This window comes from Enhydra lutris, unplaced genomic scaffold (assembly GCF_002288905.1).
Source record: "Enhydra lutris kenyoni isolate GAN:26980312 unplaced genomic scaffold, ASM228890v2 scaffoldscaffold20, whole genome shotgun sequence".
Classification (NCBI taxonomy): domain Eukaryota; kingdom Metazoa; phylum Chordata; class Mammalia; order Carnivora; family Mustelidae; genus Enhydra; species Enhydra lutris.
The window spans coordinates 25,992,162-26,010,073 of record NW_019154104.1 but is presented as its reverse complement, the minus strand read 5'-3'; the positions used below and the strand labels follow the sequence as shown (position 1 = coordinate 26,010,073).

At 45.9% G+C, this 17,912-nt stretch overlaps 1 protein-coding gene across 4 annotated transcripts in view; it reads right to left on the bottom strand.

Annotated features, from left to right (window-relative positions):
* Window positions 1–267: 267 nt before the first annotated feature.
* LOC111148653 (adenylate kinase 7) overlaps window positions 268–17,912 on the bottom strand; it is a 68,761-nt gene continuing 51,116 nt past the window's right edge. For 2 of the 4 annotated variants that reach the window (XM_022505409.1, XM_022505411.1), the window contains 6 exons: window positions 12,478–12,606; window positions 11,829–11,897; window positions 6,515–6,712; window positions 3,398–3,618; window positions 709–867; window positions 268–456 (listed from right to left, as the gene is read on the bottom strand). In XM_022505409.1, the coding sequence (XP_022361117.1) occupies window positions 418–456; window positions 709–867; window positions 3,398–3,618; window positions 6,515–6,712; window positions 11,829–11,897; window positions 12,478–12,606 (815 nt within the window). In that variant the 3' untranslated portion in view covers window positions 268–417. The remainder of the gene's footprint in view (window positions 457–708; window positions 868–3,397; window positions 3,619–6,514; window positions 6,713–11,828; window positions 11,898–12,477; window positions 12,607–17,912) is intronic. The other 2 variants (XM_022505410.1, XM_022505412.1) reach the window with 2 other exon arrangements.

The following is a 17,912-nucleotide window of genomic DNA, read 5'->3' as shown; positions in this document are numbered from 1 at the left end:
CAATAGCAAACTATGTAAAGTCATTAGCCTACATGTTCAAATAATATACAGTCTGATTCTCTTCATGCTATAAATTACTGTAAATCCAAGTGTGCCAAACACTTTGACTAAGAATGAAATGTTCTATCAATATTTGTCCTATGAACTATACACAGATACTTCATCAATTTACCTTTAAAATAAAGTTCTTTAACAAAGTCACTCATTGCCATCAGCTTTTTATAATGATTCTACTTAATAAAGTATTGGCCCCCCAAAATTATAAAGTATTAAGAAAAAATAATAAAGTCTTTGCTTAGGGGGAAACAAAGAATTTTCCAAAAACTGGAAAAGCATTTTTTTTCAAGCAGAACTCCAAATCACAATTTTAACCTCATCTCTAACTCTAAAGGTGTATCACACCCAATCTTTAAATTTTCACTGTGTTTCAGGATTGTTCTTGAAGAGATATTCTGCCTATAATTGAAAGAGAGAAAAAAAGACACATCGGTTTAGAAGACAGTACTACTACTGTCTATCATTTCAAAATAAAAGTACATAAATCTTTACTTTCAAATGAGTAAGAAAATCTTACTATAAACTGTGAAGGTCTTAAGAGGCTATTTCCCAAAAAAACGAGACACAACGCTTTCTCTATTTCAACTAGCTTTTTGTTTAGATTCGGGCATCTTTTAATTTCAAATTGATAGTAAAACAAATATCTCTTACCAGAAAATCAACGGGATCATCCGGTCTGACCTTACAACACTCATTCAGACCCTGCATCAGGGTCGGCATCACGTGGGTCATTAAATAGTTTCTCAGGGGAATAGACTGGGCCTCCAGTAGTTCTCTTTCTTCTCTTTTCACTTCCTCTAGTCGTTTATTCTACAAATAGAACATTTGGGGGTTGGGGTCAACAGAAAGGGGAGAACACGTTCACCTGATTGACCCCAGAGTACATTGGAACCCAATACTGCTGTATGTGGCCACTAGATTATGATAAAGATGGCATCGCAAACAGCAGAGAAAAGATATAAATGGTGTTGTAACAACTGCTTAGTGTGCTAGAAAATAATAAACTGGATCCCAAACTCACATCTTAAATCAAGATAATTTCTAGCTGCCCAGATGAAGAAAGAGCGGGAGTGGGGGAAGGAAGGCATGAGGGAAAGAATCACAGAAGTGCTAATAGAAAGTCTAGAAGGTATTCATCTGGTGAACACGTGTTATTCCTTGCTTGGCATATGGTCCCTCCTCTCTTGGGAATAGTAATTCCAGATTCCTTTGAGAATTCTCCCTTCTTAGCCTGGTGGTTTAGGTGGGACTTAATCCCATCAGTCCAGCCCACCTCCTGCCTGTGGATATTAATAAAGGAGAAGCACATCAGGTAGAACCCAAAGATGATGCCAGCGTGGAGAGCAGAGCAGAGATAGGGACCTCAGGTCCTTGATGAATCATCTGAGTCACATATCAAGCCTTGCCTGAAGCCAGCTCTATCTGCCCCCCCCCGCCTTGATTTGATGTGAATCCGTAAGTTTTCTTTATTTCTAAGCCATATTGAGTTTGCATTTCTGTCACTTGCAAGATAAAGAGTCCTAGATGATATTATCTGTTAAAAAAGAATTTTTCCCAGCAAGACAGTAAACCCATAAACCAACATGGGAAATGGACTGATGGATTTGACTGCATACAACCATAAAACTTCTTTATGTCCAGAAGACACACCATAAATGCTGTCAAAACATAAATGATGAGTTGAGAAAAACCATTTGCAACAGATTATAAAAAGCTAGGCTATCACGAGAGGCACACAATTTGCATACTTCTGCACATAACTGACTCATCACCCCATCGCTGTATGAAGCAGGTACTATCCTCCTCCTCCTCCTCCTCTCACAGATGGAGAAACGGAGACACAGAGAGAAATCTGTACAGAACCACAAAGCTACACAGAGAAGGAGCGAGACTTGGACTCTAGCAACACAGCTTGGGAGACCCTTGTCTCGTGAGCCCCCTCCTGTTTCTATGACTACACTACCTTATCGGGAGCTGTTCTTACAAAATACTAAGAAAAGGACATACCGCCCAAACATGGGCAGAGAAAACGTGCAACATGAGAAATAGAAATGCCAATGAACACAGGAAGAGTTGGTACATGTCTGATCCGAGAGATGAACATTAAAGCAATGGGATGGGGTTTTGGTTATCTGGTTGATAATTTGTGAGCAAAACTGAGAAAGCAGAGTTGGAGGAAGTGTAGGGAAAGCCACTGGTAGACAAGGTGTGAGCTGCTCTACCCTTGCTAGAAGGTAGTTTCAAAATATGTATCAAAAATTAAACCACGTGTAGTCTGACCTAACAAAATTCAGGAATTCATGCTAAGGAGATAATCGGACACCCAAAGATGTGTGCTTAAGGACATCCTTCCTTCGTCTCCCCGTTCCTTCCACAAATATTTGTTGAGTGTCTGTTAGGTGCCAAGCACTGTTCTTGGCATTGGACATGTGGTACTGAACAGCAATAGAAAAAAATCCTTGTCCTCATGTGATTTAAATTCTGTGCAGAGAAAAGACAGTAAGATAAATATATTAAAAATATAGTCCCTGAGAATAAGTGCAAAGAGGGAAATTGAGACCTATGAAAGGGGATAGGCCATGTGATGGGGAGACCAGGGGTTGACATTTTAAATATGGTGTGCAGGAAAGGCTTCCTTGGAAAGAGGGCTTTTTAGGAAAGACTCAAAGCAAGTGAGGAAGTGAGCTGCGGACACGGTGTGTTGTTGAAATGCGTCACGCCAGAACCTGGAAGGCCCCAATAACGAGTCTCACAGGGATGGAAGCCTGTGAAACGTTTGCACAGGGAATTGCTCACGTGGGTCTGTACGTTAGAAGGACCTCCAGCGGCAGCATGGGAACAGGCTGGAGATGGACAGGAGCCCAGCAGGGAGACCAGGGAGGAGGCACCATGATTCCAGCGAGAAACTCCGACCCTGATCAGAAGTGAGGAGCTGTGGGAGGATCTGAGTGCGATTTTCGGTAGCAGAATAGGCAGGAATCCATGATTTGGGGAATCGGGAGGGTGAACGAGGCTGACCATGCAGGTGAGATGCGTAAATGGAGGAAAATCAGAGGAAATCCCAAGGTTGGCCAATGGCACCAGGGGACCCAGTTACAAGGATCTGGATTATCAATACTCCTGGTGAAGGCTAGGTACTATTATTGTGATGATGAATCCCAAGCAAAAGGCCACAGGCACCTTTTAGGAAATGAGCATATGACAAAACAGACCAAAACCAAAACAAACACAAACACACGCTTGGGTATTTCCATGACATTTTTCTAGGAGCAGGATGGGAAGTGCAGCTGCCAAAATGGCTTGGCGTCCCGCCCCCAGACCCGCGCACACACTCACGCACCCACTCCTCCCAGCGAGCGATCTTCTCCGCCAGCTCCACAGCTTCCCTGTGCTCCCGTTCCGCCTCCTCCATGGCCTCCTTGGCCAGCCGCTCTTCTGCAGCCCTCCGCTCCTCCTCTGCCTTCTCTTCGTCCGTTAGGCCATAATTTCGAGGCTCCCCGATCTCTTTGATGAGCTGTTTGATGGCAAGTCTGTTTTGAGGGTCTTCAAGTTTTCCTACGTCTTTCAATACCAGGAGACAGGAAGGAGATCAGCACACACATTCTCCAAGGTACTACTCTGAGACCACATTCGGGAAAATTCTTTGTTCCCATAAATGTGCCGTGGAAATGTAAATTACCATGTTATGTTATGTTATGTTATGTTACTTTAGGAAATGACCACACTGGGCTTTGCTGTTCTGGTGGCCAGGATGGCTCAGGATTCCTTGGCTCACGAGCAAATACCAGCCCTGTGTCTGGGAGTCCTGGGTCTGGGAGGAAGACGGGGGCTCAGTGTTTGAGCTCTGACAGTGCTGATTTTGAGCAGGGGGGGATAGGTGGGACGGAATTCCTTAAAAAAAAAAAAAAAAAGTTCTCCATCCCTGGAAGCATCCAAGCAGAGAGAGATGCTGCTGTGGGGGTTCACACAGGAGGAAGCCCTGTACTTGCTGAAAGCCCGATAGGAGTTCCCCCATTTCTTCTTCTTCTTTTTTTTTTTTTTCCTGTTTCTGAAACTCAATGATCCTGGGATACATTTTTAATTAATAAGTAAAACAAACCATTTCAGGTAGCCTACTTGAATAGGGAAAAGTCCAAATTCTAGAATATCCGACTAATTTAACATCAAGACCAAAACAACAACAACACAACAACAAACCAGCAGCAGCTTCTTGGTAAACCATGGGTTTCTCTACAAAGTTGCTCAACACTAAATTCTACACCACTCTCTTGGGTTTGCTTGGAAAGTGCCCCCAACAGAAGGGTGTGCAGTGGACGATTTTTGTTCTCAGCGCCTCAGATCTTCCTGGGAGTAGGGACCTTCCCCTCATGGCACAACCATCGCCACGCCCCCTCCCTGCGTTCCTACACTATGACCTTGACCCAGACTAGAGGCACCTCTAGCTTCTGCTTGGGAAGAGGGGAAGAAGGGCCAATATACATCACTTGGTGGGAGGAAGCAAGCCCCCACAAGTGAACAAAAACAAAATAAAAACAAAATTCATATATTCCACGCCTTGCCCGCACTCTGACACTTTAATGTATTTCTCCTGATTTCTCTAACAGTAATTACAACTTGATGTGCTTGAAAGTGCTCTGAAACACTTTTGAAGAGGCTCACTGTTGGAGACCAGTGCTGCCCAAACCAATACTTTTGTCCTGACCCTGGGACAGGGGAACTGCTGATTGGGGGTGGGAACCTACCCAAACCATGACTTTGGCTTTGCCCTTCTAGGGTTGTGTTATTAGGGTGGAAGGTCTAGCTCTAGGCTCCCAGGATAGAAACTCCTGGGCTGTGAGGCAACCCCAGTTCACTACGTGAATGACGGAGGAGAGATGCTGGTCCAAAGAGCCAGAAAGAAAGAGACTCTGAGAGAGGAGAGGAGTCCAGACTTGCCAAGAGAAAATGCAGGTGCCAGCCCTGTTCCTGATCCTTCTCGGGCAGGGCCCGGTGGCCTGCATTCCTGACTTTGACCCCTCCCCCACACCCATCCCCACTAAGATTTATCTCTCCCTTCCCTTTAACGTCATCTCCTCCTTGTCAGGGTGGAGATGAGGTCAAATGTGACCAGCACAAACACACAATGACCACGCATCCAGTCCTCCCTTCATTTCTGTCTTTCTCAACATTTCTCCCCAGGGCTTTCCTGATTTTTCCATAAATCACTTTCTGAGCATTACTGAAAAGATGGCAATCACTGTTTTTGTGCAATGTCCTCACCATTCTCTCCCAGTTCTCTAATCAAATAGGGTGAGCTACTTTCCATATTAGTAGATTCAAATCCTAAGGATTTACATGGAAAACCTGAGTCCAGGGCGCACAGACATGTCCAGAGGAGGACAAAACCCCGTCACTTCTTCAGGGGCCAAACAGATTTTGTAGATTTATAAATTGCATTATCTTTTTATTGCTTAACAGCACACTATGTTATGTCTTAGTAATAACAAAACTAGTCAACCATTGCACCAGACACTTCCTATCTCCTATCTCTGCATTTGTAATAACTCTACAAGGCAGGGGGTATTTTCCCATTTCACAGATGAGAACACAGATGAGCAGAGCCAGCCCTGAGACCAGCTCTCCTGCTTCATGTGGACATGGTTCCTTGGCGGTACACCTCCCGGCACTCCAGGGTCCAGATGCTGTCCTGTCTGGCTCTTGAGGGCAAAGAGAGACCCTGAAAGACCCCCAGGGGTCAGCCTGGCCACTGAGTTCCACCAGGCTAGGGGTTCCTCACCAAACTCAGGGGAGGAAGAAATGTCAAGATCCAGGAAGCCAGAAAGGAAGTTCAGCGGTTCACCAAAGCCCAGGGAAGTAGAAACACCCTATGACAGCTGAGATTTGGAGCCAGGAACAGTGACGGCCACAGTGAGGCTGATGACAGATCCTACTTACTGAGCGCCTGCTGGCTGCTGAGATCTGAGTTCAGTGCTTACTGGAAACAAATGGGAATTCGATGAAGAACAATTTGCTTTCTGAGTAGCAGTAGGGGGTCAGACGGCCAGTCTAAAGGCCAGGAGGGGCTCTGGGAAGAACATCAGGGCCCTGCAAAGCTCTGGGGACAAAACGCCGCCCCCACGGAAGCAGCTGGCAGCAAATATACATATCTTTGAAGTGACCTTCAAAAAAATGGCAATTTGGTATCCGATTTCATAACCTATGCATAGATTTTCATATGCCCCAACACCCCCCCCACCACCACACACCAAATCCTCAAGTAGAAGGACTCTCCAGAAGGAAAGCCCTGTTTGTCCTCTGATCTCCTGACCCCAGGGACATAGCTCTGCTTCCCCGTCCCACCCACAGCCCTGCGACAGACTCCAGACTCACACCAGGGGTGCCTGGGGGCGGAGGGGCGGGGTCCTGACACTTGTCAGTGGTTCTTCACATTGACCGTAGTCTCGAGCCCCACTCATACCAATATGTATCGGGTGGATTTCAATCTCATCGAAATAGTTGATGACAGTCTCATCCTCGGTATTGAGGTCCCGGTAGTTGCTCAGGGCCCGGAGGAAGCGGTCCTGGCTGTAGTGGGTCCCCGCCACAATGCTCTCGGGGAGGTTCATCACCCGCTCCTTCAGGAACTCATCCGAGGCGTCCAGCACGCAAACAAACTCTGGGGAGAGAGTGGGGCTCCTGAGTTAACCCGAGGAACGGAGGGTCTAACCAGCAGGTGGCCCGGGCCAGTGCTAACCGAAATGTCTGGTGACCAGGCTGGACCTCAGTGACTAACTGGCCTCCCTGCCGCCTCTCACGGAGGAGCTTAATGCGTACAAATCACTGACATTTCCAGACACCTCCATATGAGGCCCAGCCAGCGGGTATTTTGTGAGATCTGTTAGTTTTCTATTTTTCCCCTTCTTCCTTTCTCATTCTTTCCCTCCTTTCTTCCTTTTAAGAAAAAAAAAAAAGCAGCAGAAATTGGAAAGCGCAAATCTCTAATGAGAAAAATATAACAAATAAAATGCCAAATAGCAAATAGTAGCAAATCTAATCATCGAGAAAAAAGAAATCCGATAACAAAAAGCAGCAGAAATCAGAATTAGCGGATCTCTGATAACCCTGTGGCATCAACCATCAGCCGCCTCCCAGCCAGGCCCCACTGCACCTTCCCCCACCTCCCTGCACAGCATCACAGGCTCCCAAGGAGACTAGCGGCTGAGCGAACTGATGGCCACTTTGGCCAATTAATAAAAACAAGGGCTCCCCATGGGACTTGAGTTTCCCCAGGATCCAGCTCTCTTCTCATGTAATCCAATTGGCTAGGAAGCGTCTGCCTCCCATTCAACAGAGGCCTATCTAATGTCTGACCCGGGAATCAGATTAACGATGGGGATCATTTCATCCACCTGTGATTTTCTTTTAGCCTATGAAAGCAGCTGTTTCTCCAGCTTCCCATATAAGTTCGGTGGATGTAAGTTGCGTGAATGAGTCATCAGAGCACACATCAGTGAAACAGACTTTCTAGGTGAGTTACTATTCTCAGAGGTTCTTAGCGTGGTCAGAGTATGCGGGTGCCCAGATCACTAACCAATAACGTGCTACCCATAAGAGTCTGGCGAAGCCTGGAAGCCGTTTAATTTTTATCCTGAAATTGTACTGGTTCCCTGTGGACCAAACCGGGCCCATCATCTGACTTCGTAAATTAAGTTTTATTGAAACACTTAAAGATTAATTAATTAATTGAATTGTATCGGTTTGCCACATAATAAGGCCATCTTCACTCAAATGCATTCTAATAAGATTTCTTGTATGAGTGAGAAAAGTAAGCGTACAGAGCAGAGCCCAGAGCAGAGGGTGCCTACGGGGCAAGTGGCCCTCCACTGGGTACCATCTGCTCCCTGCGTTAACAGTGAAAATAAAGGTTGAGGACAGAGCTTGCGGAACAAGATCTAGTAAATTCGTAACCATAGTCTGAAGCTGCCACTATTCTGACCTATTTTAATTTAGTTTAGATGCTCATCTGTGATCATCTGATTTTCATGAGTGGCTATATTCTGAAAAGGAGAGGAGACAGCTAGACCTCCAAATGCCAGTATAGTACTTGAATTGAAATGATGTCAACAAAGTCACTGATATTTGAATCTAGTTAAGCTCCATGACGTCGGACACCTAGAAGAAAAGTTAATAAATCTGTTAGTGATCTAAGACGTTTAAAATGCGATGCTGTATTTTTCTTCCCAGTGACTGGGAGAAGGTAGGTTCTGGTCAGCCAAACACCACAAACAGTGATGGGCTTGGCTTCTAACTTTCAAGAATTTTAGCGGGATGAAATATATTCCCCACTAGATGGTTTCTTTTTTTTTTTCTTTTGGAAGCTCTATACCCAACGTAGGGCTTGTAGTCATGACCCCAAGATCAAGAGTTGCGTGCTCTATTGCCTGAGCCAGCCAGGTGATATTTTTAAAAGTCCTTTCTCTCTTATGATTCAGACAGAACTTCAGGATTTTGCAGTATCTCGAGATAATGATTCAGAACATCTACTCTCCTGGGGAGCCTGGGTGGCACGGTCGGTTGAATATCCTACTTTTGATTTCAGCTCAGGTCGTGATCTCAGCTTTCTGAGATCGAGCCCGTATTGGGCTCCCAGCTCAGCTCAGAGTCTGCTTGGGATTCTCTCCCTTTCTCTCTGCTCCTCCTCCCACTCGCATGCTCTCTCTCTCTCTCTCTCTCAAATAAACAAATCTTTTATTTATTTATTTATTTATTTATTTATTTATTTGACAGAAATCACAAGTAGGCAGAGAGGCAGGCAGAGAGAGAGGAGGGGAGCAGGCCCCCCGCTGAGCAGAGAGCCCCATGCGGGGCTCGATCCCAGGACCCTAGGATCATGACCCGAGCTGAAGGCAGAGGCCCAACCCACTGAGCCACCCAGGCGCCCTTTTTTTTTTTTTTAAAGGAACATCTACTGTCCTTGTATTGGCTATGGATAGCAAGTAATAGATTTCTGCTTGGTAGATTGTATATAACAAGGAGATCACTGTGTTTGGCTATCTAGAGTCATGAGAAATCTGTTTTGTTGTGGGTTTTTTTTTTTTTAAGATTTATTTATTTATTTGAAAGGGGGCAGAGGGAGAGAGAGACAGAGAATGTCGAGCAAACTCTCCACTGAGCATGACACAGGCTTTGTCCTCACGACCCATGAGATCATGACCTGAGCCAGTATCATGAATTGGACACTTAACCAAGTAAGCCCCCCAGGTGCCCCTGAAAAATCTGTGTTTTAAAACCTTTTTTTAAAGATTTTGCTTATTTTTCAGAGAGAGAGAGAGCACAAGCAGGGGGAGCAGCAGGCAGAGGGAGAAGCAGGCTCCCCACTGAGCAGGGAGCCTGATGCGGGGCTCGATCTTGAGACCCTGCGATCATGACCTGAACCAAAGGCAGACGCTTAATGACTGAGCCACCCAGGCGTCCCTAAAACATTTTTTCCATAATAAGCAAACAGACAACTGTATTTATTTATCTTCATTTTTTAAGTAGGCTCCACGTCCAATGTGGGGATCAAACACATGACCCTGAGATCAAGAGTGGCGTGTTCTACTGCCTCAGCCAGGAGCCCCAAGCAGGTATGAGTTTAAACTTAACCGGCTTCAACAATGAGATCTGAAAAGAACTGACCCGGATGCAGGCTAGCAGCCGTTATAAAAGGCAGTGGTTTATCAAGGAGAGAGAACACCACCTATGACTGGGTCAACCATAGACTCAAGTGTGTCACCACTCCAACCAAGCATGAGGACTTGTATTAATCAGATTTATTATTTTCTGTATCTTACGATGTTTTGACATCTCAGGGGGAACGTTACAGACCTGGAGAGAGACTGCCTCTTTCAGGACTGGCTAATTCCTAAAAATGGCCAACCACTTACTCAGGAAAATGGCCATCATGTGCAAAGTGACCACCCCCTTTTTATAAATCTCACACACCAAGCCACCAATATTTCCCTTGCCTTAAATCATCCCAGACCCAGGCACCAGGGAACTAGAGAGCAAAACCCACTGGAACTGGCTCAAAGTAGCCAATCCTCTTAAAAAAAAAAAAAGTTATTTCCTCAGCCCTACCTTGCCTTTCCCGCAGAAACCCCAATTAAGGCAATGACCTAGGCTTCCCCTCACTGCTTCTTGCTTCCTACTTCCTGACCAAATCTGGCTCACTTCCCCACGCGATCTAGACGGTATACGCCCTACTCTGGGGTCCCTTCTTTCAATGGCAATAGCCTCTCCTGTCCTCACGCAGCCACCTCCCTGTATTAAAATTCCCTGAGTACAAATGAGACAATCCTCTCATTTCTTCCAGGAAGACAGAAAATAATGACCATTTCCAGAAAGAGGATAATTTACTAAGAGCAGACTAAACATTCCAAAGAGATGACACATTTGACCCGTTTGGACCACGTCAAGCAGAGGGAGGGCAACCCAGTAGACCACGGTTAAGAATCTTTGAGCATTTCACGTTTGTGATTCCATTTCCTGGAAGGGTTTCATTAATTCTGTGTTTTGGAGGCAGAGGAAAGAGGAGAGGAGACCGAGTTTGAATTTAAGCCATTTCGTGTACCAGGGAAATGGTCTCGGGTAAGTCTCTGGGCTTTGGCTTCTGGATCAGGTAACCATGGGAGTAATTGCAGCCTGGCAGAACCGTGCAAAGAAAGGTTCAACGAATTCCTATCTCGTGCGGTTCTGGGCACATGATGGACGCACAGTTCAGTGCACTGCCCCAGTAAAAGCGTGAGGACTTGCCGGGCAGTTTGCAATGAATGTATATTGCCCAGAAGTGATAAACTCTCAGAAACCAGACAGATCTGGTTTTTTAGTCGATTTTAGTTTTTAACTTTTTCTGAGCCCAACGCATATATTCACGGGAAATTCGAGACAACCCACCCCTTTGGCATTGCAAATTCCCCGTCCCAGGTGCAGGGCCCTCAGGCAAACAGTAACTACCCATCCCTGAGGATGACTGCTTTCTGGAGGCCCCAGTGCTTCCAGAAGCTTCATGGCAAGCTCTTCCTGGATCAAGGGGAGAGGGTTACAGCCATAAACTGACTCCCGTGCAGACTCTGACGTAAGTGAGCGCGCTCCCCTATAACCCTAAGGAATGACCTCGGGCTCACTTGCTGAAAAAAGCTGTTTTTGTGTTTCCTATGACGATATCGCATGCAAACTGATTAAAAAAATAACAACCTTAAAAGTTTAAGACAAGGTCACAAGAAATGCCAGCCAGGCAGTCAGCAAATCCTTTTTCATGGAGTAAGTTGTTTACACTTTACTTCCAGGAGGACATTGTGCAACATCTGTGTATCTACGTGAACAGTGAACAGCTCGGCACCTGTCCAGTCTCAACCCTGGATTTGGGAAAGATGGGAAAGATGAGGGCATGGCTACCACCAAAAATGGGAGGAAGGGCCCAGTCCCTGGTGGTCTTGCCAACTGGCTCAGAAGTCAAACCATCAGGGCACTGGCCTCCCTGTGCTTCGTTCCCAGAGGGAGCAGCAGAAACAAACATTCTCAAAGACTCCTGTCCATTTCAGAACTTAATATTCCTGTATTTCTGACTGTTGCCTCCTATACATTCCCTAGCTCGAGAGCTTATGTTTAAGGGTATCGTTTACCTTTCCCCCCTCAACAAAAAAAAGAGCAGGGGGAGAGAGATCTGTTTTATCGACGTAAAAAAGATGGTTTGGGTACAAAATGGCATTCCTCTAAATATGACCTTCGAGAAATAAATATTTTAAACTTACCGGGTATGATTAGTTTATCAAAGGGGAACATTTTGCCTCTGACTTCTTCTTCTTCCTCCTCGTCTTCTTCTAATAAAACAAAATATACATTTTCGTGTTTATTACGGGCTATCACTGTGGACAGCCCCTCGGCAAAAAATTAAAATATTTAACTAGATGTTAACTAGAAAACTAACCATAAATAGAAAAAGCATGTGTTGTTTTTTTTAAAGATTTTATTTATTTATTTGACAGAGAGAAATCACAAGCAGGCAGAGAGGCAGGCAGAGAGAGAGGAGGAAGCAGGCTCCCTGCTGAGCAGAAAGCCCGATGCGGGGCTTGAACCCAGGACCTGGGATCATGACCTGAGCCAAAGGCAGCAGCTTAACCCACTGAGCCACCCAGGTGCCCCAGAAAAAGCATGTGTTTTAGACAGTCTCTCTGATTTTCAAATTTTAACTGAGTGACTATTACTATGATATGTTGCAACTTATCTCAAGGTGAGCACTCAAGTGAAGGAGGGGCGTCTGGCTGGCTCCGTCCGCAGAGCACGCGGCTCTTGACCTCAGCGACATGAGTTCGAGCCCCACGGTGGGGGTAGGGTTTACACAAAGAAAGAAAGAAAAACTTTAAAAAAATAATAATAAATAAGGGGAACGCTCGAACTCACGATTGAACAGGTCTTTAGCTTGATCATAGGTCTTCGGGAATCCGTCCAAAATATAACCTTGATTCCTGCAAGGTATCGATTTCACCTTTTCTTTGATAAATCTAATTACGTATTGATCTTCTAGTTGGCCTGGTGAAAAGAAAAATATATATATATTACTAGGGAGTCATATTATTCGTGGGGATTACAAAGTCATCTCAAAATTGTTGTGTAGTCCAAGTAACTACTGAAAATCTTTTATTTTCCCTTCAAGTTACAAATATGTGGTTTTGTATTTTGAACACAATACACTGAGCTGTAACGCACAATAAAATAGGAGAACCCCATGTGCTTGTCTGCAATAAAGAACAGAAACAAATGCTGATGTCTGCAATTCCCAAATTTTCTTCTGGGTGATGTCACAACTTCTGGGTGAAGTGGAACGTGTGTTCCCGTGTGCCAGCAGGGTTCACTCAATTCTGTTTTGATATTACGCCTTCATACGTTGCCTTCTAGCCTTAAGACATGGTAATAATAGCCTTAATACATAGCAATAAATGTTTGTGCTATAAGAGTTAAGTGAGATAGAATTCACATGTGTTATTAACACACGACTGATTAATAATGTAATAACAATAATAAATATTTGCTGCATCGGAACAAAATCAAGCTTGGGGTCCCTGACTGGCTCAGTCGGTAGAGCATGCAACTGATCTTGGGGTGGTGAGTTCGAAGCCCACGTTGGGTGTAGAGATTACTTAAAAATAGAAAGTAAGAAATAAATTAAAAAATAAAGATCGAGCTTGATCTAACTCTCAAAGGCACGGTTCTCTTTAAAGCTGCAGGAACCAACGCCCTCCCTACCCGGGTCTCTCCAAATCTGCATTCACGACCTTGGCCCTACTACACAGTTCCCTCCGGAGCCTTGGACGCCCGGTTCCCGCGGTGCGTGGCATCGCTGAGGATGGAGAAGTTTGTTCTAAAACTGCCACAATGGTTGAAGGATCAAATGATGCAGCTTCCCTGTGACAGTCACGTGTTACTCTATCGCAATCATCAGACGGCTAATGTTTCTGAGACCTGGCGCTGCCCTTACATTACTGATGTGGGCATTACCACATCGTGGGTTTGGCAACTTTGAGTGACTGATCTACAAAGCCCTTTCTAGGGTCACACCATACTTTTAGTTTATCAGTGGGTCTACGATATAAAATAGTTTTGGTCTCCCTCTCTCTTTTTTAAATTTTGTTTTAAAGAGAGTGGGAGATAATTTTTTTTTTAAGATTTTGTTTATTTATTTGACAGACAGCAAGCGAACACAAGCAGGGGGAGTGGCAGAAGCAGACCCCCCAGCTGAGCAAGGAGCCCTACTCACTCAATCCCAGGGTGCTGGGATCCTGACTGAGCCAAAGGCAAACGATTACCTGACTGAGCCCCCTAGGTCCCCCAGGGGCAATCTTAAGCAGCTCAGACACGGGGCACCATCTCACAACCCTGAGATCATGACCTAAGCCAAAATCGAGAGTCACACGCTTAACGGACTGAGCCACCCTAGCATCCAGGTTTTTGCTATTATTTATTTATTTATTTATTTATTTATTTATTTGACAGACAGAGATCACAAGTACAGAGATCACAAGTAGGCAGAGAGGCAGGCAGGCGGTGGGGGGCGGGGAAGCAGGCTCCCTGCTGAGCAGAGACCCCCCCCCCCAATGCGGGACTCGATCCCAGGACCCTGGGATCATGACCTGAGCTGAAGGCAGCAGCTTAACCCACTGAGCCACCCAGGCGCCCCTGCTATTTTTAATCACTGTATTAATGACAATAAAATGATGTCATTGAAACACCTCTTCTTTCTTCTATCATTGACACATAACTCATTTAAGCAGTAACTGATTCAAAACTAATTGTGTCTTTCAGAAATTTAAATGTTAGGGCTGAGACAAAAAAAAAAAGAAAAGAAAAGAAAAGAAAATCGAAGGTGTTAATTTGCATAATGAAATTCCTCGAAATGATCTGACATTGTTTCTCAGTAAGGTTCACAGTGATGCAAAGAAACAGAGCCAAGTAAAGTGTCGAGGGATTCAGCAAAATTCAAAGACGAGTTTTATCTAAGCAGTCTATTTCTGATTTCCGAAGGTTCTGTCGCTGAGGCAAACGCACATCTATATTCAGAAACCAGGCTTCAGCCCCTCCAGGCAACCTTCCCTTGATTCCAGCCCCAGCTTTACCATTCGCTCCGTCTGCTTCAGAGCGGAAATGTTCAGTATTCGAGAAGGGACCTCTAGCCGCAGTTTCTGATAATTACGGCATGTGAGCACACAAAGGGCCAGGCCCAGGGGGCTCTCTCTAGAGAACTCTGACCTCCCAGAGATACACCCCGACCCTGGCAGTGTGGAGCTCCTTGGAAGAGGACTGTCACTTCTGCTTTGAAATGAATGAACACGGCCCTCCTGGACAGCCTTCAAACTGATACCTGCTTTTTTTTTTTTTTTTTTTTAATTTTAAGTCTATCGCATTCAAGTAATATTTAAAATGCTAGTATGAGGGGCGCCTGGATGGCTTGGTAGGTTAAGCGTCTGCCTTTGGCTCAGGCATGATCACAGAGTCCCGGGATTGAGCCCCACTTCGGGTTCCCTGCTCAGTGGAGAGCTAGCTTCTCCCTCTCCCACTCCCCCTGCTTGTGTTCTCTCTCTCGCTGTGTGTCTGCCAGTAAATAAATAAAATCTTTAAAAAATGCTAATATGAATCCATATTCCTAATTACTAAAACATGGCTCAAAAATAGGTGCATCCAAGGTTTTAAAATACTCCATGCAGAGGGTAGACACTAGGAAGTTGATACAGTTACATACGTCCTCCCTCTCCCCCCAATTTTTATTTTCTTTTTTTTTTTAAGATTTTACGTATTCATATGAGGGAGAGAGAGAGAGAGCACAAGCAGATGGGAGAGGCAGAGGGAGAGGGAGAAGCAGACTCCCCGCTGAGCAGGGAGCCCCATGTGGGGCTCCATCCCCGGACCCTGTGATCATGCCTGAGCCAAAGGCAGACGCTTAACCTACTGAGCCACCCAGGCGCCCCTAATTTTTATTTTCAAACCCACAGAAAATTGAAAGACTAGTCCAATGACCCCGGAACCCAACCAACTTGTTTCAATCATCCCACAATGCTTTTGAAAAACATAAAGTGAGCACAGAGAATCGCTGACCGGTGCATTCAGGTTTAACCAAGGCCCTATTCCAGCTGCATTGTCGGGACTGGAGTGGAATTCTCGGCACCCAGAGGTGCCCTGTTGCGCTGGGATTGTGAAATTTGTCTCACCGGAATCGTTAGAGTCATTTACTAACAAACTGGATCATGCGAGGGGAAAATCGAGCTGACCTCTATGTCCTCACTCAGGCTGTGAAATTTCTAGGTAGGTCTGTGCAGGGAATTCAAAGGTCTTGTTTTGTCCACACACAATCAAGGTCCACATTCTAGATTCAGGTAAATATGAACAGGAAGGATTTGGGGACAAACTTGAGGGAGAAAACAAAACAAAACAAGAAAACAAAACAAAACAAAAACAACCTTCCTAAGGTTAAAGGGGACGGAATGAACTATTCAGTCTTGTAGGAAGGCGGTGGGTGGCTGCGGGCCACTTCCTCTGTCCCCTTCCAGGGCCCCTCCAGGCAGAGGCTGCTGACCCATCAGTGGCCTCTCTTGGCATCTGGGGGGAGAACAGAGTCGGCTGCCAAGGACAGGCCCTTGTGGCATCTGAGCAGCACCGCGACTGTCCTCAGCTCTGCACGGAAATTCCGTTGGGTGTGCTCACCTCCCCGGGGCCGCCAAGAGCCCCGTCGGGACTTCAGACCATCCCGATGCACATTCTGGATACGACTTTTGGGTTTTTGCAAAGCCCAACGACATGTCTCTGTCTAATAAATATCGTCCAGGCTTTGTCTCATCCTGTTCGCCTGAATCCTCTGCTCTTGGGGCGGCGCTGTTCACGGCTCCCGGCGCCCTGCTCTGGCTCCAGCCCTCAGGCTTACCAAGCATACACACAGGGCCGTGGACACCTGTACAGTCCTTACAATCCCAGCCCTCTGCCCTCTAATGCGGCCTTGCCAGACTTCCTTCCCAGGTGTCCTCACTACACAATGTCTTATTTTGGGGTGTTTCCCCTCCCCCAAGCGGTGGCAGCCAGGACCCCGTTAGTCTCTCTGAAAGCTGCATACCGGCTCCCAAGTGTCTCCTACGTGAGGCAGAGGCAGTGTTTTATCTCAAAGTACTACACTGGGTTTTCTACAGTCAGTGGAGCATGCTACTCTTGATCTCAGGGTCGTAAGTTTGCGTATCATGTCAGACACAGGAATGACTTAAAAAAAAAATTTTTTTTTTAAAAGAGTCACCTGGCTGGCTTAGTCAGTTGAGCATGGGATGCTTGATCTCAGGGTCATGAGTTCAAGCCCTACGTTGGGTGTGTAGCCTACTTAATTAAAAAAAATTAATAGGGGCACCTGGATGGCTCAGTGGGTTAAGCCTCTGCCCTCGGCTTGGGTCATAATCCCAGGGTCCTGGGATCGAGCCCCACATCAGGCTCTCTGCTCGGCAGGGAGCCTGCTTCCCCCTCTCTCTCTGCCTGCCTCTCTGCCTACTTGTGATCTCTGTCAAATGAATAAATAAAATCTAAAAAAAATAAAATAAATAATAATAATAATAATAGGGGCACCTGGGTGGCTCAGTGGGTTAAGCATCTGCCTTTGGCTCAGGTCATGGTCCCAGGGTCCTGGGATGCAACCCCACACTGGGCTCCCTGCTCAGTAGGGAGCCTGCTTCTCCCTCTGCCTCTGTGCGTACTCGCTCTCTCTCTCTCAAGTAAATAAATAAAACCTTTAAAAGAAATAATAAAAAAATTTTTTTAATCAAAAAATTTTTTAAAAAGGGTTTTTTGTGTCTCTTCCTTTTCCTCTGGGACATCTCTGGGATTCTAAATTCCATTTCCTCCTGGCCCAGCCCATACCAAAACAGAAACCAAGACACAGCGAATCAGCTACCTGCTTGAAGTGGACATCCATGGTGGGCATACAAACCCATGTCCGCCCCTAAGAACCAGACTGGAGCGGCATGGGGCGAGAGGAGGGGGAGAGATATCTTCAGAGGGAGGCATGGAGGGACTAGAACCCATGAAGATGAGTGGCTGGGGAGAGGACCACCCAAAGACCAGAAATGGGCAGGGCAGTCAAGAGCTGTGCCCCAAGGAATGCAGCGGGAAGTCCTCAGTGGGAGGGTGTGTGAAGGGCAAAAGCAGGAAGGAGCCATCTGTCACCCAGGACCCAGGACCGGCTTACGCCTCTGTCCTTCCTTCCTCCCTGCTTCCCACATGCCCAGCCCAACCCTGGGGGATCAGAAATGGCCACCAGCAAAGAGAGGAGAGGAGGAGGTAAGCAGAAAGAAGCCAAACGGGCTTGAGAGGTT